Source organism: Arachis stenosperma, chromosome 3 (assembly GCF_014773155.1).
Source record: "Arachis stenosperma cultivar V10309 chromosome 3, arast.V10309.gnm1.PFL2, whole genome shotgun sequence".
Classification (NCBI taxonomy): domain Eukaryota; kingdom Viridiplantae; phylum Streptophyta; class Magnoliopsida; order Fabales; family Fabaceae; genus Arachis; species Arachis stenosperma.
Genome location: NC_080379.1, coordinates 160,844,940 through 160,869,995, shown reverse-complemented (window position 1 = coordinate 160,869,995; position 25,056 = coordinate 160,844,940). Strand labels below are relative to the sequence as shown.

The 25,056-nt window shown below is 37.3% G+C and overlaps 1 protein-coding gene across 1 annotated transcript; it reads right to left on the bottom strand.

The window, feature by feature from the left end:
* Positions 1–22,716: 22,716 nt before the first annotated feature.
* On the bottom strand, positions 22,717–24,611 carry LOC130967106 (uncharacterized). Its single transcript, XM_057891928.1, has 3 exons — positions 24,458–24,611; positions 23,599–23,750; positions 22,717–23,481 (listed from the first exon to the last, which is right to left on the bottom strand). Exons 1-3 carry the CDS (start codon positions 24,609–24,611, stop codon positions 22,717–22,719), a joined length of 1,071 nt encoding a protein of 356 aa, XP_057747911.1.
* Positions 24,612–25,056: the final 445 nt, after the last annotated feature.

Genomic DNA, 25,056 nt, shown 5'->3' with positions numbered 1-25,056 from the left:
ATGGTGAGTGAAGGGTCGTTTTCTGTTTAACCGCTCTTGGGCGGTCCTATTTCTGATTTCTTCTCTGTCTTTTGCTCTTAACTCCTTTCCGCGTTACCCTCTTTAATTTCGAACTTTTCAACAACGCTTCTAGCTACTAGAATGTTTTAGTTTTGTTTTGCAGCCATAATTGATTTTTCTGTTGTAATAACAATCAATCATCATGGATGAGGTCAAGCACGCGGGTATATCAATATCACATAGGACTCTTTCATTGGTGATTTATTCATTCTAAAACCATATTATTCAATTCACAATTAAATTGGTCAACAATAATTTATATATATACTAAAAATTAAATATCAATTTAGTTATTTATATATTTTTATATATAATTTTTAATTGAATAATAAATTATTATATATTTCTTTACATATTAACTAATTAATAGTTGATTTTTTACATACGTATACTTTATTATAAATTTGGATATGAAAAATATTATCTAGTTTATTTTAATGTGTAATAATGTATATATACATGATACAACTACTAAAATTGCACTAATTATTTTTTATATGATTTTTTATATGATGGATGAAATTGTGTAATACACTAATATAAATTTAAATTGATATATTTCACAAGTGTGATATATAATATAAATTGTGAGTAGTGATTTATATAACAAAAAAATTTGTAATTTGTAATTTTATAAATTATAATTTTTTAATTACAAAATTCAAATCGTAACTCACGATTTTTAATTATTTTTATCCTATTTAAAATTGTAATCGACGATTTTGATGATTTTTTTTATTTTTGCTTTATCTAAAATTATTACTCACAATTTTGCCTATGTTACACTTGCGGTACATAGCCGGTCCCAAGTCCAGATAAAGGAGGAGGGTTGTGTTAGGTTTTCGACAACCAACATAAAAATATAGTCGAACCCCCATGACATGACTCAAAGACATTATTGCACTAAAGCTAAGTCGTTGCTCGGAAGCAATGCGCTGTATGGCTCGAGTACGGTGTCAAATGAGCAAGAGCCGCTGCATCGGTGCCCGGATGTAGTGTTAAATGAGCAAGGGTTCTCGCGTTTTCGTGAACGTACGAGGGTAAATAAGTTAGTTCACAAAGTAAAAGGCAAAGGTCGGAGCAACAGAAGGTTGAGATTTGGGACATGAAACATAGGCACTATAACAGGAGAATCCATGGAAGTGGTGGATACCATGACAAGGAGAAAGATTAACATTATGTGCCTACAAGAAACAAAATGGGTCGGTGCGAAGGCTAAGGAGTTGGATACTTCTGGTTTCAAACTTTGGTATACAGGAAAGGTGAAGAATAGAAAAGGGGTTGGAATAATTGTGGATAAGCAGTGGAAGAAGGACGTAGTGGATGTCAAGAGGGTGGGAGATCGGATCATCTCTATCAAACTTGTGGTGGAGGGTAGTGCTTTCCATGTGATTAGCGCCTATGCACCGCAAGTGGGTTCGGATGAACAACACAAGATAAGGTTTTGGGAGGATTTAGAGAGTTTGGTTCAACACATACCTTTGAGAAATAAGATTTTCTTAGGAGGAGATTTAAATGGCCATGTTAGGAGAGAAGTGACTGGATATGGGAGTATTCATGGAGGCCATGGTTTCGGAGTGATCAATGCTGATGGTAAAACTATTTTGAACTTTTCCTCAACCTTTGATCTTCTCATCGCAAATACATGTTTTAAAAAGAGAGACTAGCATCTTATAACCTATAAGAGTGGCATGACAAGCTCTCAAATTGACTTCTTCTTGTTGAGGAGAATCGACCGAAAATTTTGTATTAATTGTAAAATTATCCCGGGAGAGAGTTTGACAACATAACATAGGGTGCTCGTCATAGATTTTCGCGTTGAGAAAAAGTTGAGAAAAAGACATCATACGAAGAACCCAAGGACGAGGTGGTGGCGGATGAAAGTTGAGGAACAAAGAAGCTTCCTAAGACGGGTAGGAGAAGAGGCAAAGTGGGATAGGAATGGAAATGCGGAAGAGATGTGGAAGGAGATGGCAGAAGTTATTAGAAGAACAGTAAAAGAAAGTTTTGGTGAATCTAAAGGAATAGGACCAAGAGACAAGGAATCCTGGTGGTAGAATGCGAGTATACACGATAAGATAAAGATAAAAAGGGAGTGCTTTAAAGAGTGGTTTTTATGCCGCAACGCAGATAACTGGAAAAAATATAAGACGGCTAAGAAAAAGACAAAAGTGGCTGTAAGTGAAGTAAGAACAAGAGCATATGAAGGTCTCTACCAGTCTTTGGGCACGAAAGAAGGAGAAAAAGGTATATATAGAATTGCAAAGAGCTGTGAAAGAAGAACGAGATATTTGGATCAGGTTAAGTGCATAAAGGATAAGGATGGAGAGGTGTTGGCTCAAGAGGAGAAGATTAATGAAAGGTGGAAGAGCTACTTCTACGAGTTATTTAATGAGAGACAGAAGACTCTTCCGAGCCTTGGTCGGTTATGCACAAGGGAAGAAAATAAAAACTTTGACTACTATCGAAGGATTCGAGACTTCAAGGTAAAAGAGGCTCTAAAGCAGATGAAAAATGGCAGGGTAGTAGGACCTGATAATATCCCGATTGAGGTCTTAGAGAAAAAGGCATCAACTGGTTAACCAAGCTTTTTAATGAGATTTTAAGATCAAAGAAGATGTCTGATGAGTGGAGAAAGAGTACATTGGTACCTATCTACAAGAATAAGAGGGATATACAAAGTTGTGAAAACTATAGAGGGATCAAGCTTATGAGTCATACCATGAATTTATGGGAAAGGGTGATAGAACGGAGGTTGAGAAAAGAGACACAAGTAACAGAGAACCAATTTGGATTTATACCAGACATATCTACCACTGAAGCGATATACCTATTAAGAAGGATGATGGAGAGGTATCGTAGTAATAAAAGGGATTTACATATGGTGTTCATTGATTTGGAAAAAGCGTATGATAGAGTACCAATGGAGGTGTTATGGAATATTTTAGAAAAGAGAAGAGTAAGGATCGCATATATTCGTGCAATTAAAGACATGTATGATGGGGCAACAACTAGTGTGAAGACTCAAGTTGGTGTGACAGAGAAATTTTCTATTGGTATAGGATTACACCAGGGATTATCTTTAAGTCCATACCTTTTCACATTAGTCTTGGAAGTACTCACAGAGCACATCCAAGAGCCTGTGCCATGGTGCATGCTTTTTGCCGATGATATCGTTCTTATGGGAGAGTCAAGGGAAGACTTAAATAAGAAATTGGAGTTATGGAGAGAAGCTCTAGAAGTGTATGGTTTGCGCATAAGTCGTAGCAAGACGGAATATATGGAATGTAAGTTCAGTTTGAGAAGGAAAAACCCTAATATAGAGGTGAAGATTGGAGAAAACATCATACGAAAAGTTAAAAGTTTTAAGTATCTTGGGTGCATCATACAGGATAATCAAGAGATTGAACATGATGTAAATCATAGGATCCAAGCAGGTTGGTCAAAATGGTAGAGTACATCTGATTTTATATGCGATAAAAAAGTGCCTTTAAAACTTAAAGGTAAATTCTATCGCACCGTTATAAGACCGGCTATGCTTTATGGTACGGAGTGTTAGGCGGCTACAGGGGAGCACGAACATAAGCTGAGTGTGGCAGAAATGAAGATGTTGAGATGGATGAGTGGTCATACACGATTGGATAAAATAAGGAACGAAGATATAAGGGAGAGAGTTGGAGTAGCACCCATTGTGAAAAAAAATAGTTGAATCGCGTTTCAGGTGGTTTGGACATGTGAAAAGAAGATCGATAAAACATCCAGTCAGGATAGTGGATGAGATTGAAGATGAACAAGAGGCGAAAGACAGAGGAAGACTTAAGAAAACCATCCATGAGATAGTCAAACGAGATTTATATATAAACGGTCTCTTTATAGACATGATACGTGATAGAATACAATAACATTGTTTAATTCATGTAATCAATCCCACTTAATGAAATAAGACTTTGTTATTGTTGTTGTATTTAAAATTATTATTCACGATCTTTTTTATCCTACATACTTTTCATATCATTGTACTGTATCAAAATATCATAATATTAATAAAAATTGCCAATAATGTTCTAACATAAAAAAATCGCGACAAAATTGATTCCGGAAAAGAGAAAGAAAGAGAGGGAGAGAGAATAATGTATTAAATTGACCATTGCATAGGTAAACAGCTCACATGTTCATATATTCCATTCCGCTCCTTCCATGTAATAATGATAGGAAGACGTGTTTAGTTTTACATTTAAAATTATTAATTGATTTTTTTAAAAAAATATAAATTCTAAGTTTTTAATTTATTTATTAAAATAAAATATTTAAAAATTTTACTAATAATAATTTTAACATATGTCACTACATTTTAAAAGAATATAATTTCAAAAGAAATATCGTGTAGTGCATTGCATATTTTGTTATCTAAAAAAAATAATTAAAAAAACTTTTAATTGTATTATGAAATTAAATTTTTAAGATAAGTATTTATATAATTTTTACATAAATTAATAATTAAAAATATTAAATAATTTAATAAATTTAGCTAAATCATTTAGAATAATATATCTCAAACATGTCGTATATAGCTACCTATTATTATTATTATTACTATGATTGAAGAGAGATTATTCTAATGGACCATGGAGCAGTTGGAACCAGAGGTGACATAGGCTTACATTTCAACCAAACTGGTGACACCAGGAGGGATGATCACAATAATGGGAAACCCAACTCAATATTACCCATTAATTATTCGATAATATTAGAAAAATAATAAAAAATTAATTTAGATAGTTTAAATTTATTTTATTTATCATTTATTAATTTTAACAATAACTAACAAAGGTTAAACAAAATAAATTTAAACTTTTTTAATTAATTTTTTTATTATCAAATATTTCTATTAATTATTACCTATTATCATGCCTTCATTCTATTGAATATAAAATGTTTGATGAAAACAAATAGAGCTGCCGAAAGCTGGCACTCATTTGATGATTAATTTTACTAATGTAAAATAAACTTATTCGTACTTTCCAATTCTTTAATGATTGGCTCACAATGATTGCTTTCTTAAAAATAGTACTCTGTCTAAGTTGCGATTTCGTAATTTTAAATGATATTCGATGTAAAAATTACACATTACCCATTTTTAAATACATCAGCTAGTTGTCATCCTAACCAAAGTAGTTTATAAAATCCCTGTTGAACTCTTATCCTCCCTATGTAAGTAACCACCCATATCACACCTACAAGTCCTAACTTTTTTTCTTATAAGAAATTGCTACCACAATTTTTCTCAAGAGAAGTTAAAACCCTAACTTACATATCGTTTTTGTAAATTTTACGTCATGTACGGGAAAAAGAATTAGAAGAAAACTTACCCATTTATAGAAAATGTTATGTATATAAAAAGAGAAAGTATTGGAACCAATAGTAATTATATATAATGTGTACAATAAATTAAAAAAAAAGATAAATTAAAATTAAAAATTAAGATTAGTATTTAAATTCATTCACATTATGTACGGTTATTTTTAATCTCACCGTAACCTCTAATACACGTTCAAAACTCACTGTCATCTTCTCCGGTTCTCACATCGAGTCACTAAATTTTTCACCGGCCATACCGAGACCGCCGCATCCTCCCACCGACACTGTCCTCAACTCCGCCGGTCAGCCCGATGCGTCTCGCCCTCCGACGCTCACCTTAACGTTGCTGTCGCTATTATCGTGCCTCTCTTTTAAACCGGCTTCGCTTTCTCCCATTTCTTCAAATCTCTTCTCACCAATGAATACTACCATGCTCTTTTTCTTTTTCGAATCCAATCATGGTTAGCTTCTTTCATGATTTGAACTCTAACATTCACAACAGTGCCGCTTTTGTCATGACTAGTCCTTTAAATATGTTTCACCACAATAATAGTTTCTTGTGTTTATTCATCTTCTTCTTCTATTTTAATGGTCAATTTAGGATGGTCATTTTAGTAGATATACTGATGGTTATTTTATTTTTATGTAGATGATTATTTTGATTGGATTGAGTTTAGTTATATATAATTAAAATAGGTTTAATGTTCAATTCATTAGGTATGCGGATGATTATTTTTATCCTTAAGTGGATGGTTATTTTTATTAAGGGTGAGTGGCGTATGACAAGTCAAGTAGCGACAGTGAAATGGGATGATTATTGATGAAGGTGGGGTGGCCGCCGGTTGAAAAAGAAGAGAGTATTGAAAAATTTCAGATGGTTGTTTTTTGAAATAACTGGATTTTTTTAAAATTTGAAATTTGAAATTGGAGAATTTGAAATTTGAAATTTGATGTGAAATAACTGAATAAGAGTTTTTAAATTTATTATTTCGTGAGTAATTTTTATTTTTAACTCATATTAGGCCAAATAAACAGCTCATTGTACACATTGTATAAATATCCCATTAGTTTTCTAGCAAGACTCGTATAAAATAACAGATAACAAAAATTAAATTAGTCACAATATATTTATATATATATTTTTTATGAATAAATTATTTGATAATTAATTTTTTATGTATATATAATATTTTTTATTTATTATAATATAGTATATTCATTATTTTACACATGACTATATTAATTTCTCTTTTTCAAAAAAAAAAAATGCTAAAAATGTCGTGTTTGTGTGAAGCCAGTGTGTTTGGCATTAGGACAAGGCGACAAGCCTTCCACGGTTAAGGCCAGTTATAAAAGTGTAGAACAATAACAATGAGTAGCAGACAGGAGACAGCATATATTAGGCTTTTCATTTAGGCCTAAAAGAATTCTTGGGCCTTTTACTTTTTACTGAGAAAAAATATCAGAGAAGGGTAGCTCAAATGGTTTGGTCTTACACTCCCCAAGTCTGATATTTCGGAGACCCAAATATTATAAGACCCATTATGAGTGGTCCCGCGAGCATAGTAATCCAAGTTTGATTTAGTGACAACTATAGCTAGCGTTTGGTATAGAGACAGAGACGGAAAGATTGAGACTAAGAGACAAAGACTGAGAAACTCAGTATTTTATTTGGTGCAAAATAGGAGACATGAATTGAAACAAGAATGAAACTCTAATTTAATTTGCACAAAGGGTAAAATTAGAATTAATTAATTGAAATGAAAGTATTTTAGGTATAAAATGTTATTAAAGTTTCAGTCTCCATCTCTAAAAATTTCAGTCCCATATATCCCTACTTTTTGGAGATACTGAAATACTGAAATTTTAGAGACAGAGACAGAAATTTTAGTACCAGTCTTTGAATTAACAAACACAATACTGAGTCTCAGTCTCTCAGTCTCTGTCTCAGTACCTCAAAACAAACGCTATCTATTTGTCTTATTATAAGGTGCACAGGGCTGGAGTTATGGGTTCGGGTAGGGTTTAAGTTTAGCCCTAAAAATGTCCAAAAAAAAAGAAACGTGCACTGGGTTTAAATCTTAATTATGACTAAATATTCGTATATGAAACCTAATAAAAAAGAGAAGGTGTGTGTGTAAGGAACTAAGGATACTTGACCAAAAAAAAAAAAGTGTCTGGGAACACCAAAAATACATAGTAGCATATTGCATACTTGATTAGACACTTTAAAAAAAATTAATTATTACATCTTTATAATTTTTTTGAATTTTTAATAGGTTTTTATATTTTTCTTTTCAATTGGATTTTTATATAATTTTTTTTAATTTAGTCTCTATTAACGTTAAATATAAAAAAATCGTTAATGAATTGTAAAATTACTTATATATCTTTATTTTCTACTTACAAACACTTCATATTTTTTATTTCTCTGAGATTTCATTGTGAAATATCGATACATATTTTTTGTACCTTTTTATTTTAAAAAGTCAATCTTAAATATTATTTCAAAATAAAAATAATTTTAACTTCTGTCTTTGTTTCATTTTTTCAAATATATTGTTCTTTATATTTCTGTGTCTCCTCTATTTTACAACAGATGTTAAACGCTACTTTTAAAATATATTATGTGTCAACACTTAACATTTTAATAATTTTTTAAAGATCAAATTATTGGTCTTCATCCAAAACAAAAACGAACAAACCCTTTGTAATGAATGTTTCTTCATCCAAAATTTATATGAACTAGGGTGAATTCAATTCAATACACATCTTGGAGAAAATTTTCTGTGTTATCAAAAAAAGAAACTTATACACTATTTTCTTAACATACAGGTAGTGGTTTCCAAATCCAATACTAAAACTACTGCTATCTTTTCTTTCCCTTCTACTTATATCAGCGTTGCCTTTTTGCATCATTGCCACAAATTTATTATAGTCTATTCTTCCATTCTGATAGGGATAAAAAAAATAAACATGACAAAGATATTAATAAGTGAACAAAATTTGATTACAAATTTTTTAATTATAAGGGCTTGATTGAAAGTTTTTTATATTATTCTAATTAAAACTTAAGTAAAATTATAGAAATTTCAAATGTAATTTAATTATATTAATCAATCTATTATTATACTTTTTCTAAAATCATGATTCATGAAAATGTAGGTTCGGTTAAGATAAGAAATAAGATGATTTATAATTAGTATTTATAATTTGTATTAGGTCATAAATTCCAAATTCATTGAGATTATGACCATATTTTTTCAGTCTAATTTTTAGTTCTTCAAAAATAATGTGGTCACTGTTGTTTGTGTCTATATTTTTAAACATTTTTTTCAATCCAGCAATCTCATCTTTATTGGAATTCTCTGCAATTACCTGCATAGAAGAATATAGATAAATTCACCAAGGGTATAATTTGACAATCCAAACAAAAAATTTTTAGAATGAAGTCAACATATTTACATAGATACCTTTTTATTAAACTCTAATTCAAATCACTTTTCATAACGATAAAAATAATAATACTCACTCTAAGAGCCATTTTCTTAAGCTTGTTTATTGCAGAAAATTGCTTCAGCCGAGTCAAAATTACAGCATCAAGAGACTTGTCTGGAACTGTTCTATCAACCTAAATCTAGAAGTGTCCTAATAAACCTTAATAAACCAGCACTATCACAGTAATAACAATCAACACTAAACAAAATTCATAATACTAATTCATACAGAAATCAATTCAAGAAATAGATATTAACCAGTGCATATTTTTTCCTAATCAACTCATAAATTATTATATAAAAAAATTGACATATACTTAAACCTATTTCATTAACCTTGAAAAATTGAAAAAAAAAATATAAATCGTCACCTGTTGTTTCAGAGCCAGTTTAAGCAACAAGGGTAGGCAAGCGGCGGACGATGAGAACAGAGCAGAGCAGAGCACCAGTGGACCCGTGGACAACATAAAGGGACGACGACTACCAAGCGACGGACAATGACGAAGCCACGGATGATGATGCAAATAGACGATGACACCAAGCAACAGAGGAGAAACGCGGCTGCACAGGAACTTCAGATCAGAGAACAAGTTAGGGCTGATTAGGGTTCTCTAACTTTGGGATAAAATACCTAGGATTTTTTTGGTATTTTGAAAAAATGGAGGTGTCCTCAATTAGCTATTCTATCTCAATCATGAATATTCATTTTTGTAACTTAATATTCTATTATTTTAAACGTTTTTCTCACTGCAGGGACTAAATTAACAAATATTAACGTACAAGGATCCAATTAAAAAATATAAGCACCTAATTACAAATTTGATAAAATTATAGAGACTTTCAAAGTAATTAAATAAAAAAATCACGTTACACTAAACACTTTAACAGTCAAATTCAGACCTATACGTAGTGTGTTATGCAGCTTCAAAGAAATATTTTGACCACAAAAAAATGGAATGTTTGTGTCACATGAGTAAACACGTGGAGTAACTTGTTAGAGTAGTTAGTAGCTGAGTTAGTTGTAAATAATAGTTAGTTAGGAGGCTAATTGTTATTATTATTAATAGTTGCAACCAGCTGTAAAAACAAGTCAAGAAAAACCCAATTCAATAAAAATGAGTCTTTGAGACTGTGAGAGAACTTTCATTGCTCTCTGGTCACAATTCCCATCCTGTGAAGTTCTTCCATTCTTTTCCTGAACGCTTCACCACTTTAACATAGTGCGGTGAGTGTGGAAGGAAAAAATCAGTGAGGAATTGAATTTCAAAAAGGATGAATCGATAGAAACTTCGTTGAATTTTACTACTGTAGTTTTTCCCCTTTTTCTTTTTTGCTGATTTTCCCTTCTCTTTTCTGAATCTTCTCTCATTATTCGTCTACTTTCTTTCTATTCTACTATTTTCCTCTCTTCCTTTGAGACTTAAACAATAGAGATTAATGAGATATGTGTTGTCTGAACAAGATTCAAGATTCTGGTAACCATTTCTGATTAGCGAGTCTTAGGAAGAAGATTACGCAATTGATTGTGAATTCCAGCGTCAGTCGCAAATGACATCAGAGGCGAATCCAACAATCGATCTGCAAACACTGACAAGTCTTTTGAGTCATCTAAATAAGATACAGTCGAATTCAAATAGGAACCAGCAGAATTCAGCGTTAGATCCGGCAAGTCCGTATTTCTTGCATCATAGAGAAAGTTCAGGAACAGCCCTAATTCCTATTGCATTAGAGCACAACAATTATCAAGCTTGGGAGAGAGCAATGTGGAGAGCCTTGAGAGAAAAGAACAAGATCAAGTTCATAGATGGTTCACTTCAAGAAGATCTACTGTTTGATGTGTGGAAAAGATGCAACACATTCATGGTTTCTTGGATCAATCACTCATTAAGTCTTAACATAGCTAAAAGTGTCATTTGGATCAACTCGGTGGAAGAACTATGAAGAGAATTGAAACAACGCTGCTGCCAAGGAGACATGGACAAGATTGCTGAGTTGGAAGAAGAGATGTATGCAAGCAAGTAAGGAGAACTATCTGTGACAGATTATTACACGCAATTGAAAACAATCTGGGAAGAATTAGAGAACTTTCTCCCTGTACTAAACTGTTCAAGATGCATTAATAGGTGCACTTGCGAGCTAAGTATCATGAGAAATTACAGAGAAGAATCTCAAGTGGTAAGGTCCTTGAGAGGATTAAGTGATCAATTCGCCACTGTGAGATCACAACTCATGCTGATGAATCCTATGCCGAAGTTAGAATCTGTGTTTGCCTCCATTTTGCAGCAAGAAAGACAACTAAACATGCCTGAAACTCTGAACAACAATGTACTGATGGTGAATGCAAGAAGCAGTAGTGCAAATTCGAGAAGTGATGTCAATAATGGAAATATGAGAGGCAGAGGCAGAGGTAGAGGGGGCAGAGGCAGAGGGGGAAGAGGTCAAAAATAGTGTACCTATTGTGGAAAGTTAGGCCACTTAATTGACGTATGTTACAAGAAGTATGGATATCCTCCCAATCTCAAGAACAATCAAAGCTCATTTAATAACATAATTGCTGAAGATGGTAATAAAGACAGCAACATGCAGGTGCAATCCTAGAGAGAGATGGATGATAGGTCTGAGCCTCATTTTACTTTAGAGCAGAGGGAAGCATTGCTTGCTCTCCTACAAAACCAAGAATCTCAGCCAAGGCATAGCATCAATAAGATTAGCACCACCACTCTCCTGTCCAACAAAGGTATATCCTATATCATGTCACTTTCTGTTTTTAGCCCAAGGTCCTGGGTCATTGACTCAGGTGCCACCAACCATGTAGCTTACTCACACAAATCCTTCCACTGAATTTATAAAATTAACCCTGTGATCATTAGCATGCTTGATGGAACTAGAACAATTGCAACACTAGCAGGAAAAGTCATTTTTCATAACAATTTACAATTGTTTAATGTGTTTTACATTCCAACTTTTAAATTCAATTTGATATCGGTTTCAAAATTAACTCTGGATTCTGAACGTCAACTGATTTTTGATGAAAATGGTTGTGCAATCTAGGAAAAGAAAACATTGAAGACAGTTGGTGTAGCTGAATAGAGAAGTGGATAGTATGCATTTAAAAATCTTCAACATGTTGCAGCTGCATCAAATTCAGCATGCATCAATACACACACATCACACTCATCATATCCTGGCCATTTTGCATTGTGGCATATTAAGTTAGGGTATTTGCCGAATCATAGAATAAAGGTGATGCAAAAGCATACACTGATTTACAATTTTCTAGTTGTAATAAGCTATGTGACTTTTGTCATTATGCAAAGCAAAAAAGAAATTTCTTTGTACCAAGAATTACACAAAGTAAGAACAGATTTGATGTTATGCATATTGACATTTGGGGTCCAATAAACATTGTATCAATTTCTGGTTTTAAGTATTTCCTAACGATAGTAGAAGATAAAAGTAGATTTATTTGGATTTATTTCATAAAAGGAACAAATGAAGCTGCTAAATTAATTAAAAGTTTTGTCAAATTAATTGAAACCCAATTTGGTATCACTATTAAGAAGATTAGAATGGACAATGAACCCAAATTCAAACTTAACGCTTTCTATGCACTAAAGGGAATCATACATCAAACATCATGTGTCGAGACGCCTCAACAAAATGGAATATTCGAGAGGAAACATCAGCATATTCTAGAAATAACAAAAGCACTGATGTTTCACTCCAACTTGCCCAAAAAATTTTGGAATTATGCTGTGGCACATTCAGTTCACTTGATTAATAGAATTCCCAGCAGTATTTTAAAAAACGTCTTACCATATCAATTATTATATGATAAACAGCCGAATATTTCATATCTAAGAATCTTTGGATGTTTGGTGTATGCATCTACACTAGTGAATCATAGAAGCATATTGGATAAGAAGGCCAGAAAGTATGTCTATCTTGGTATAAAGGAAGGAGTTAAAGGACATTTACTGTATGACCTTAGCAGTAGAGATATCTTCATTTCAAGGAACACCATTTTCTATGAATTCGTTTTACCTTTTACAATACAGAAAGCTGTACAAAATGAGAAAGCTGAGATTGAAACACGCCCAAATTTTTGCATACATGATTTGCATATATTTGACGATCCCTTGTGCATTGAAATTCAACAATCATACACACAACCAGGATCACAACAACAAACTGCATCTAGGTCCCCATCCTTAGATCATGCACCATTAGCATCCTCTCATACCAATATTCCTAATCCATCACACACTCCCATTATGCAACCTTTAAGAAGATCCACTAGGGAGACAAGAAAACCAGCATACCTTGCTGATTTTCAATGCATGACTACTTCATCGGCTCTATTAGCTACACCAGATTTCAGCACAACTCATCACAATGTCTTCATGAAAATTTTTTTGAACGTCAGTTTGACATTATTCATGATTTAAAACAAAATTTCTTTGAACATTCCACCCTACTATTGTTTGAATCCGCCATACCAGATTCAGCTTTACCACTCATTCCATTATGTCCATCCTCCATTGAATTTGTCAATCAAACCACCTTTCAGCCAAAACCCACTGAACCCAAATGCTATGCTGAAGTTGTCACTGATCCAAAATGGCAAGAAGCAATCAATGTGGAGTTAAATGCTCTAAAAGAAAATAAGACTTGGACTCTAACACCTCTTCCAGCTGGAAAAAGGACTGTAGATTGCAGATGGGTGTTTAAATTGAAGCTCAATGCTGATGGAACGGTGGAACGTCACAAGGCCAGATTAGTGGCACAGGGCTTCACCCAGACGGCTGGGCTGGACTATCTTGAAACATTTAGCCCAGTTGTGAAGATGACAACCCTTCGAATCTTACTTGCCATAGCAGTAGTCAAAGGCTAGTTCGTGCATCAATTGGATGTCAACACATCCTTCTGACATGGGATCTTGTTGAAAAGGTCTATATGAAGCCTCCTCCTGGACTGTTCCTCTCTGACCCGGGACTGGTTTGCAAGTTAGATTGTTTTCTTTATGGCTTAAAACAAGCCAGCAGGCAGTGGAACACTAAGCTCACTTCCACTCTTTTCTCAATTGGTTACTATCAGTCTCGAAGCGACTATAGCCTTTTCACCAAATCTATAAAATCTGGTTTCACAGTTATACTAGTAAATGTTGATGACCTAATTATTTCAGGAGATGACATGGCACAGATCAGCTTCATCAAACGGCATTTGCATCTTTTGTTTAAGATCAAAGACATTGGTGAACTCAAGTTCTTTCTTGGTTTGGAGGTGATTTGAAGCAAGAGGGGGATCATGGTGAATCAAAAGAAATACTGCCTCGATCTCTTGAAGAATTATAACCCACTAAATGCCAAGCCAGCAGCAACACCAATGGACTATACCATCAAATTGACCAAGAATTCAGGAAATCCGTTACAGTCTAATACAGAGTATAGGAAGCTGATTGGAAAATTGATCTATTTGACCAATACTAGGCCAAAAATTGGATATGCTGTTGGGAGACTAAGTCAATACCTGGATTGTCCCACAAACATATACTTTGAAGCAGTATTGAGAGTTTTGAGATATTTAAGAGGAACATCAACCAAAGGGCTGATGTTTGCAGCTGACACAGATTGAACACCCACTAATTTTTCGGACAGCGATTGGGGCACTTGTTCAGATACAAGGAGATCAACCTCAGGCTACTGCTTTTTCATTGGCACTTCAATTGTATCCTATAAAAGTAAGAAACAAAGTACAGTCGCCAATTTTTCATGTGAGACTGAATATAGAGCTTTAGCAATGACTACACGGGAGGCACAGTGGATCACTTATGTGCTGCAAGATCTGAGAATAAGGTTTGAAAGACCCATTGAAATATACTGTGATAGCCAATCTGCATTGCATATTGCCGCTAATCTCGTATTTCATGAGCGAACCAAACATATAGAGATGGATTGTCACATTGTGAGAGACAAATGAAAAGAACAAGTCATAAAGTTGCTATCTATCTCCACCCACAATCAAGTGGCAGACATATTGACAAAAGCATTAGCTCCTAATCAGTTTCAGCAATGTTTGAGCAAGCTAAGAATGATGGAGAACATCAATTCTAGTTTGAGAGGAGGTGTCACATGAGTAAACACGTAGAGTAACTTGTTAGAGTAGTTAATAGCTGAATTAATTATAAATAATAGTTAATTACGAGATTAATTGTTATTATTATTAATAGTTGCAACCAGTTGTAAAAATAAGTCGAAGAAAATCTAATTCAATAAAAATGAGCTTTTGAGACTGTGAGAGAACTTTCATTATTTTCTGGTCACAATTTCTATCCTGTAAATTTTTTTATTCTCTTTCTGAACGCTTCACCATTTCAACAGTTTGAATCAGAAAAGGTTCTTGGGTGAAAAAACAATATTAAAATTCTTAAAGGACCAAAATTTTTATGGAATTTCTTTAAATTTTGGAACTCATTTAATATTAAGCCAATTATACAGAAATTTCATATTGCAAGTGACTTCTGAATAGAGACAATGCTTAAGTAGGAACAGGGAAACATTGCTATCAACTGGAATCGACATGTGGCGGAAAAAACTTTTTTTAAAATTGACTGCCGAAATGTTGGTTTCGCTCTCCACGCAAATAAATCTCCAAATATATAGCACTACTGTACTAACATAACTTAATTTATCCCCTAGTTTTTTATTTTATTGAATTTTTCACTATATCTAATCTGAAATTGAAATTACATTACATAAATGAATTATAATTTAAATTACTACTATTATAAAAATTTTACTATTATTCACATAACAAAATTATTCTACAATACCACTTAAAAAATTAAATTATTATAAATATTTTTAATATCCACATTATTAAGAATGATTAAGTTTTGTAAAATTTAGACACAATGAACAATTCTTTCTCCTCATATTGTCACATCCACATAAAATTATATTTCTTTACGTTAAAATATTTATTTCATACTAATTGGAGTTTCACATAAAATAACAGTCTAACTTAATCAAAATGCCAATTATATCATTCATGTACAAAATATATATACAACTAAATCTCAAGTATGATATCAAATACTTAATACTTAAATGTAGTAATTACTCATTAAGTAATTAATAATAATATAGACTAACATTTTTTAAACAAAATTAATCACACTATTCATTTTCGTATATTTAGTAATATATGCACTCATGATTAGTGTTCATACCCTGACCCAATGATAAAGGCCCAGGATCAAGCAAAGGACCTAACCCAAAAGATTGGGTCTCACCAGTACCAATCTTCATATATGAATTCGGTACTCACCACGACCTGTTCTAAAGAAGTCGGGCACGAGATTAGCTGGCGGATAAACACTCATTTAAATGAGTAACTGCCCCTAAAATCTCTCTAACCACTTCCACGAGCCATATCCAAACCTCCCTAAAAATATGGCACTACTCTAACGGTGGTTATTGGTTCACCACTATAAATACACTGACACCCCTCAGGTATCTCTAAGTTCCAATACATTCTAAACCTGCTTAACCCCTTGCTAACTTAGGCATCGGAGTGTTTTTGCAGGTACCATCCCCACCTCCTTACAGAAACAAGTCGGACGGAGGCCCCCCGAGTTGCAGACCCATTCGGAATCCTCCTCCTTCACACATTTGGGCCAACCAACTCCATTCAGCCCATCAATCTCCGGTTACCCACCGTAACATTAGCGCCGTTGTCGGGGACCCGAGAGATCAACCACTGATGGCGGACAGATCCCACGAAGAAGGTCATGTGGAGACAGATTCTGAGCAAGAGAATCTGGACACAGGCAATAACGGTGCGGACTTCACCCTCCACCAAGAAATTGATAATCAACACAGGGAAGGTACCTCCGGAGTAAAAAACCCGAAGGTAAACTCTTCAGAAGGGCGCGAATCAGAGAAAGAGGGACCATCCCATGTAACTGAACTCATGGGATTAGTCCACAGTCGCCTGGAACAGTTAGAACAAGAACGGGAGCGACAAAAGGAAACTGAAAAGAACCTAAAAGAGGAGATGAAACGACGAAAAGAGTTAGAAAGAAAACTCTTAAAGTTAGAATCCTCCCTCAAAGGTCGCAACTCCCGTGACGAACGAGAAGAGCCGCCCTTAGGAGGGGAGGATCCTTTCAGCGAGGACATAATGAGGGCAAAAGTTCCGAGAAACTTCAAAAGCCCCGATATGGACCTCTATGACGGAACCACGGATCCAAAGCATCACCTGAGCAATTTCAAAAGTCGGATGTACCTAGCTGATGCTTCCGATGCTACGCGATGCAAAGCCTTCCCGACCACTTTATCAAAAGCAGCGATGAAGTGGTTCGATAGCCTCCCCCCGAGGTCGGTTACTAGCTTTGAAGACCTCTCAAGAAAGTTTTTGATGAGGTTCTCTATCCAGAAAGACAAAGTGAAACATGCACCGAGCCTCCTGGGAATAAAACAGGAGGTCGGAGAATCTTTACGAGCCTATATGGAAAGGTTCAATAAAGCGTGTTTAGAGATTCAAGACCTGCCCACAGAGGCAGTCATAATGGGGTTAGTCAATGGACTCAGAGAGGGTCCCTTCTCACAATCCATATCTAAAAGACACCCCGTTTCTCTAAGTGATGTACAGGAAAGAGCTGAAAAGTACATCAATATGGAGGAAAACGCTAAGTTGAGAGACCTGAGTTGGTGACCTGGGCTCCCTCCCTCAACAAAAGAGAGGGAAAGGGAAACCAAGAAAAAGGAAGAACTCGGTCTCGAAAGACCAAGAAAATACCACTCTTATACTCCTCTGAAAGTTTCTATAATGGATGTATACAGAGAGATATGTAACACGGAAAGACTGCCACCCCCTAGACCCATTAAAAATAAAAAAGGGGGGAGCCATAGCGATTACTGTGAGTACCATAAAATATATGGTCACTCCACAAACGACTGTTACGACCTTAAGAATGTGATAGAAAAGTTGGCTAGAGAAGGTCGGCTTGATAGATATCTCATAAAAAGGTCAGACGGTCATGGAAAAAGAAAGCGAGACGATATGGATAGAAGAGACCCACCGCCGCAGACTCCAGAGAGACATATCCATATGATCTCAGGAGGGTTCGCGGGAGGAGGACTCACCAAATCCTCTCGCAAAAGACATCTCAAAGGAGTCTACCAGGTCGGAGAAGAGTCATCTGACCTCCCTACCATTTCATTTACAAAAGAAGATGGGCAAGGAATAATCCCTGGACACGATGATCCAGTAGTAATAACTATGATCCTGGCGAATGCCCATCTCTACAGAACCCTAGTAGACCAAGGAAGCTCGGCGGACATCCTTTTTAAGCCCGCTTTTGACAAGCTAGGGTTGGATGAGAAAGAATTAAGAGCCTACCCCGACACCCTATACGGATTAGGGGACACGCCAATAAAATCACTGGGATTTTTGCCCCTTCACACCACTTTTGGAAAAGGGAAAAAATCAAAGACTCTGAGTATAGACTTCATAGTCATCGATGTGGGGTCAGCATATAATGCTTTAATCGGCAGAGCTACCCTTAATCGACCCGGAGCCGTGGTATCCACTCCCCACCTTTGCATGAAATTCCCGACCTCAGCAGGGATAGCAACGGTAAGAGGGGATCAAAGTTGGCAAGGAAATGCTACAATGAAAGCCTAAATCTGAGAGGAAAGGGCAGAGAAGTTCACACAATAGAGCTCGGCGGTGCAAGGGCCAGAGAAGAGCTGCGACCACAACCGGGAGGAAAAATCGAGGAGATACAGGTCGGCGAAGAGGAAGGGAAAAATACTCATATAGGAGCCAACCTAGGGGAAACCCTAAAACAAGAATTGACTAAGCTCCTAAGAGATAACTCCGACCTCTTCGCCTAGAAGGCCTCTGACATGCCTGGGATAGACCCCGAGCTCATGTCCCACAAGCTCTCGGTTTATCCGGGATCCCGACCTGTACAACAAAGAAGACGCAAGCTCGGCCCAGAACGAGCCCTAATAGTAGAAGAACAAGTGCAGGCGCTCCTGGAAGCTGGCTTCATCAGAGAAGTCAAGTACCCAACATGGCTAGCCAATGTAGTGCTAGTCAAAAAACAGAATGGCAAATGGAGAATGTGTGTCGGCTATACCAACTTAAATAAGGCATGTTCCAAGGACCCTTATCCACTGCCAAGTATTGATACCCTAGTGGACTCCAGCTCGGGGTATCAATACTTATCATTTATGGACGCCTACTCGGGATATAATCAAATCCCAATGTATGAGCCAGACCAGGAGAAAACATCATTCATCACACCCAGAGCTAATTTCTGCTACGTGGTCATGCCATTCGGATTGAAGAATGCAGGAGCCACATATCAAAGGTTGATGAATAAAGTGTTTTCATCTCACCTAGGGAGTCTAATGGAAGTATACGTCGACGACATGCTGGTAAAGACCAAGAAAGAAGTCGACCTCTTGTCAGACCTCTCACAAATCTTTGACACCATAAGGCTGCACGGGATGAGACTAAATCCCGCAAAGTGCGCCTTCGCGGTGGAGGCAGGAAAATTTCTAGGATTTATGCTAACACAAAGAGGGATCGAAGCCAATCCCGATAAGTGTAGAGCCATCCTAGAAATGAAAAGCCCGACTTGTTTGAGAGAAGTCCAGCAGCTGAATGGCCGACTTGCAGCCCTCTCCAGATTTTTGGCAGGATCGGCACTAAAATCCCTTCCACTGTTCTCCTTATTAAGAAAGGGATGTCAGTTCGAATGGACTCCTGAATGCGAGGAGGCATTCCAGGAGTTCAAAAAGTTTTTAAGCCAACATCCTATTCTGACCCGACCAATATCTGGGAAAGACCTCGTCCTGTACTTATCTGTAGCAGACAAAGCTGTCTCATCAGCCCTGATAAGAGAAGATGAGGTCGGACAACATCCAGTTTACTTCATCAGTAAAGTTCTACAAGGCCCTGAGCTAAGATACCACAAACTAGAGAAGTTTGCCTACTCCTTAGTAATAGCCTCACGAAGGCTACGACCTTACTTTCAGGCTCACACAATAAGAGTCCGCACGAACCAACCCATGAAGCAAATCCTCCAAAAGACGGATGTTGCAGGGAGAATGGTTCAATGGGCAATAGAGCTCTCCGAGTTCGACTTAAGATATGAAACTCGGATGGCGATCAAAGCCCAATGCCTCGCCGACTTCGTTGCAGAATACGCAGGGGATCAGGAGGAAAAACCAACTACATGTGAACTCTATGTAGACGGATCCTCCAACAAACAGGCATAATATTAGTAGATGAAAGAGGAACCCAGATAGAGGTTTCCCTAAAATTTGAATTTCCAGCTTCAAATAACCAGGCAGAATATGAAGCCTTGATTGCTGGATTAAAGTTGGCAGAAGAAGTCGGTGCTACAAAGGTGATGATATACAGCGACTCACAAGTGGTGACCTCCCAGATAAGCGAAGAGTATCAGGCAAAGGACCCAAATATGAAGAGGTACTTGGAGAAAACTCTGGAGCACCTTGGGCGCTTTGCAGAAACCGAGGTTAAACACATAACTCGGGATCTAAACAGCAGAGCGGACGCCCTATCCAAGTTAGCAAGTACCAAACTAGGAGGGAACAACAGAAGCCTGATCTAAGAAACCCTCCAGGAACCATCAGTAGTAAAAATAGAAGACAAACAAGAAGTACTTGAGGTAGTCGGTTTAAACCTCGGATGGATGAACCCCTTGGTCGAATACATGAAATTCGACATCCTCCCTAAAGAAGAAAAAGAGGCTAAAAAGATCCGAAGGGAAGCACAACACTACACCTTGGTGAGAAATATTCTCTACAGAAGGGGGATATCAACACCATTATTAAAGTGTGTGCCGACCTCAAGAACTGCCGAGGTATTGAAGGAAGTACATAGTGGGATCTGCAGAAACCATCTCGGAGCAAGGTCACTAGCCAGGAAAGTAATCCGAGCTGGATTCTATTGGCCGACCTTGCAGAAAGATGCCACAGAATTTGTGAAAAAGTGTCAAAAATGTTAGATGCATGCAAATTTCCACGTGGCTCCACCAGAAGAGCTCATCAGTATCACTTCTCCATGGCCCTTTGCAAAATGGGGAATGGATTTGTTAGGTCCTTTTCCCCAAGCGCCAGGACAAGTCAAATACCTGATCGTAGGAATAGATTACTTCACAAAGTGGATAGAAGTAGAACCATTGGCCACCATCACCTCTCAAAGAAGTCGGAGGTTCCTCTACAAAAATATCATCACAAGATATGGGATACCTTATTCCATTACTACAGATAATGGAACCCAATTCACCGATTCTACCTTCAGAAGCTTAGTAGCCAGTATGAAAATCAAACACTAGTTCACCTCGGTGGAGCACCCGCAAGCCAATGGGCAAGCCGAGGCAGCCAACAAAGTCATACTGGCAGGGCTAAAGAAAAGATTACAAGAAGCAAAAGGAGCTTGGGCTGAAGAGCTCCCCCAAGTGCTATGGGCTTACAGGACAACGCCCCAATCCGCCACTGGAGAAACGCCCTTCCGACTAGTCTATGGCGTAGAAGCAATAATACCAATAGAAATCAATGAACAAAGCCCAAGGGTAATTCTCCATGACGAGATCGGAAACATACAGGGGCACAAAGAGGAGCTCGACTTGCTCCCCGAAGTCCGAGAAGATGCCCAGATAAGAGAAGCAGCATTGAAACAAAGGATGACTACAAGGTACAACAAAAAAGTCATTCGAAGAACATTTGCCCCGAATGACTTGGTCTTAATCAGAAACGACATTGGAGTCAACAAATCAGGGGAAGGAAAACTTGCCGCTAATTGGAAGGGACCATACAAAGTCAACGAAGTCTTAGGAAAAGGTTATTATAAAGTCACCGACCTGAACGGCACCGAGTTCCCAAGGTCGTGGCATGCTTGTAATATGAAAAGGTACTATAGTTAAAAGCGAACTCTACTCCCTGATGTACTCTTTTCCTAACTTCATGATTTTTTCCCAAAATCAAAGGGTTTTTTCTGGAGAAGGGTTTTTAACGAGGCATCATAGTAGAGGCTAAGGAAAAATAGGCTATTAAAACCCTTAGTAGCAAGAAGGTACCTCCCCAATTAATAAAGATCTTTTTCATCTACAATATCTCTTATAAAACTCCTTTCTATTTTCTAAGTCTTTCTACGAAACGCGCCGACTTAAGCTCGACAAAACGTGAAAATCCCATGAACCGACCTAGATGGTCGTCAGGATAAAACGACGAGGTACAAGTCGGTGTAATGAGGTTATAAAAGTTGATCGTGAGAAACTCGGAAACATCCAGACTCATAAGTCGAAAGGAAAAAAACCGAGTAGAAAAGAAAACGAATCGCAAAAATAACCTAAGTCATAAGAACTCAATAAAACAAAGTTGAGTATAAGGAATAACAAAAAAGAGATTGAAAAAACCTAGGAAAAAGTTTAAAGGCTGTCCAAAAGTCCTTAAACAAAAAGGCTCAGAAAAAAGGCAAGCCAAAGGGAAAGGTTTTCAGAAAAAGATCAAGGGGACATCGAAAAATCAAAATCAGAAAAGCATACACGCATAAGGTAACTTAAACCCTTATCCAAAAAAGGGCATTTATTTTGTTAAGTTAAAACCCTTATTAAAAAGGGGTACTTATAAAATATTTTGTTTACGGCCTTAAAAGGCCAAAAGAAATTGTTCAACAAACACCAACCGACAAAATAACATATAAAGAGTTTAAAAAAGGGGGGACTCACAGGCCGAGCCCCCATATAGCCATAAAAAAGTTATTTTTGCAGAGGAGTAGACGGATCACCACCACCAGAGTCAGGAAGAGCACCATTAGGACCGGGAAGAGAGACAACCACGGGAGATGAAGAGGAAGCCGGAGGAACAACAGAAGAACTCGGAGCGTCTTTGGAACGAGGAGGGAACTCAATAATCCTCTGCCCCCGAGTCTTCAATTCTGACTCGGAAACGATTATGGGGGCAGGAGGATCTACAATAGCACCATCAATGACGACTTTGTCCGGATCTAAAGGAGACAGATCCAAGTCAGGAGCAATAACTCCGACCTGCTCCTTGAAGATCCTCCAAGCCTCCTCGGCACCATCAGCAATAGAGTCCTCTAACTCAGCATAGGCATTTCGAGAGTTCAGCAAATCCTTCTTCACAGACACAAGATCTTGAAACAAACTCTGATAACTCTCCTGTGCTGTCTTCCTCAAACTTGCCTCCATGTTGCATTGGGCCCGCAACTTACTCTCCTTCTCCCGGAGGCTATCTCTCTCCGCCCTCAGCTTGGCGACCTCCTCCTTCAACTCCCTCTCATGCTCCTGATAAGAATGAAGCCTCCCCTCCAGCTCCTCAACCTTCGAGGTTAACCCCAAAAAGCTGAGAGGAGTCTTCTCAAAAATATCCAAAAGCTTGCCACAAACACCCGCCGCCCTAAAACTCTCCTTGGCCAGAGTGGTGAGGTGGTTTCGAACAGAAGCATCATCCATACTTATATGAGGATAGATGTTTTTTCGGACGAATGCAAGAGCATCCGCCTTAGCCCCACCATCAAAAGAAGAGCCAGACTCTAAAGTCTTGCGCTTCTTCTTCTCTGGCTCAGAAAGAAGTCGGGCAGAGGGGAGCGGCCGAGATAAGGCGGAAGAAGAAATCACAATGGGCTGAGAGGGAGTCTCCACGTTCTGAGGAGGAGGAGGAGGAGGAGGAGGAGAGATGATTGCCCTGGCACCACCAGCCCTAGCCCGGGGCTTCGCTTTAGCCTCCTGAACTCTCTGGTAAGCTTCCTGAGCATTCTTCCTTGCCATGTCTACAAAAGAAACAATTAGCAAAAATTACAAGTCAGCAAACCTCAAGTCGGCAGATACAAGTTGAAAATAAGAAGTGTATATACATATATAAAAACTACCTAGTTGCGACCGAACAAAGGTCGGCGATCCCTGGAGGAATTTCCTAGTATCCAAGTATGGGGCCCTCCCCCACACTTCTCGGAAAAACCCCACAATGGCCGCCTCCACCTCATCCAGGTCGTCCAGACCGTACTTCTCACAAGGGGAGACCTCCACCAATAGAGGGGAAAGCGAGGGGAAGAATTCTCGTCCAAGAAAAAGGGATGGTGACCCTCTACAGCTTGCACTTTGAAAAAATAATTTTTGAAGTCGTGGAAGGATTCGTCAAAAAGGGTGAAAATTCTCCGACCTTGTATGGCTCGGAAAGACACCCATTGCTGCTTGTTATTTAGCCCACTAAAGGGCTTAGTCATGTGGAAAAGATAAAAGAAAATCCTCAAAGAGGTCGGAAAGTCCAAAACGTGACTTATAAATTGATAAATTTTCAAAAAACCCCAAGAGTTGGGGTGAAACTGGGTAGGGGCAACTCGATAGTGGCGCAAAACAGCCATTTTAAATTCAGAAAGCGGAAGAAAAACACCCAAACGGGTAATCATGCTCTCATACATATAGAAAAAATGAGGGACCTCCTCGGAACCCCTCCCAAAACAAACCCGGTCTTCCAGACCCGGGGCCACCAACTCATACTTAGGCTCATCCTCCTCAAAAGTACAAAGGCGGTGATGAGTGCGAAGATGAGTGATGAATTCGGCATCAACCAAGGGTTCTTCCCCCAGGACCGTAACATCAACCCATTGAGCAAGAGCTTCTACAGAAGACATTTTTCTAAAAATACGATGAAAACCTACAAAGGAAAAAAGAAAAAGAATAAAAAACGATAGTCTCTAAGGGGATACGAAACTTAATAGAAGCCTACAACGTCACTTCTCCCTCTCCAAAGAAAATAAAAAGCATGCAAGCAAAAGCGATTAACAAGGGGAGAGGAAAAAGAACCAACCTTTGCCGAGAAGGTAGGAGAAGACGAAAGCCTTCGACAAAAGAAGTCCCTCGAACTGATATGAAACGCTTCACAGATGAAGGGAAAAATTTTTTGAAAGATCGAAGAAACGAAACAATGAAAGAGAGAGAAAGTATTTATAAGCACGTTAGGGGCATAATGGTAAAAGCGGGGCAGTCATTAATGAGAGTGCACCGTTACCAAGACCTACGCACACCCCTAATGGACACGACGCTTGATTAGACGTAACTGTCAGAGCCAAAAGGACA

Bases quoted from the DNA above. Each gene is read 5' to 3' on its own strand.
- LOC130967106 (XM_057891928.1), bottom strand. From the start codon at position 24,611: ATGTCTTCTGTAGAAGCTCTTGCTCAATGGGTTGATGTTACGGTCCTG. The intron at 23,751-24,457 runs GTCTGGAAGACC...TTTCTTTTGTAG, and splicing joins GTATGAGTTGGTGGCCCCGG to ACATGGCAAGGAAGAATGCT. The intron at 23,482-23,598 runs GTGATTTCTTCT...GGTGGGGCTAAG, and splicing joins AGACTCCCTCTCAGCCCATT to GCGGATGCTCTTGCATTCGT.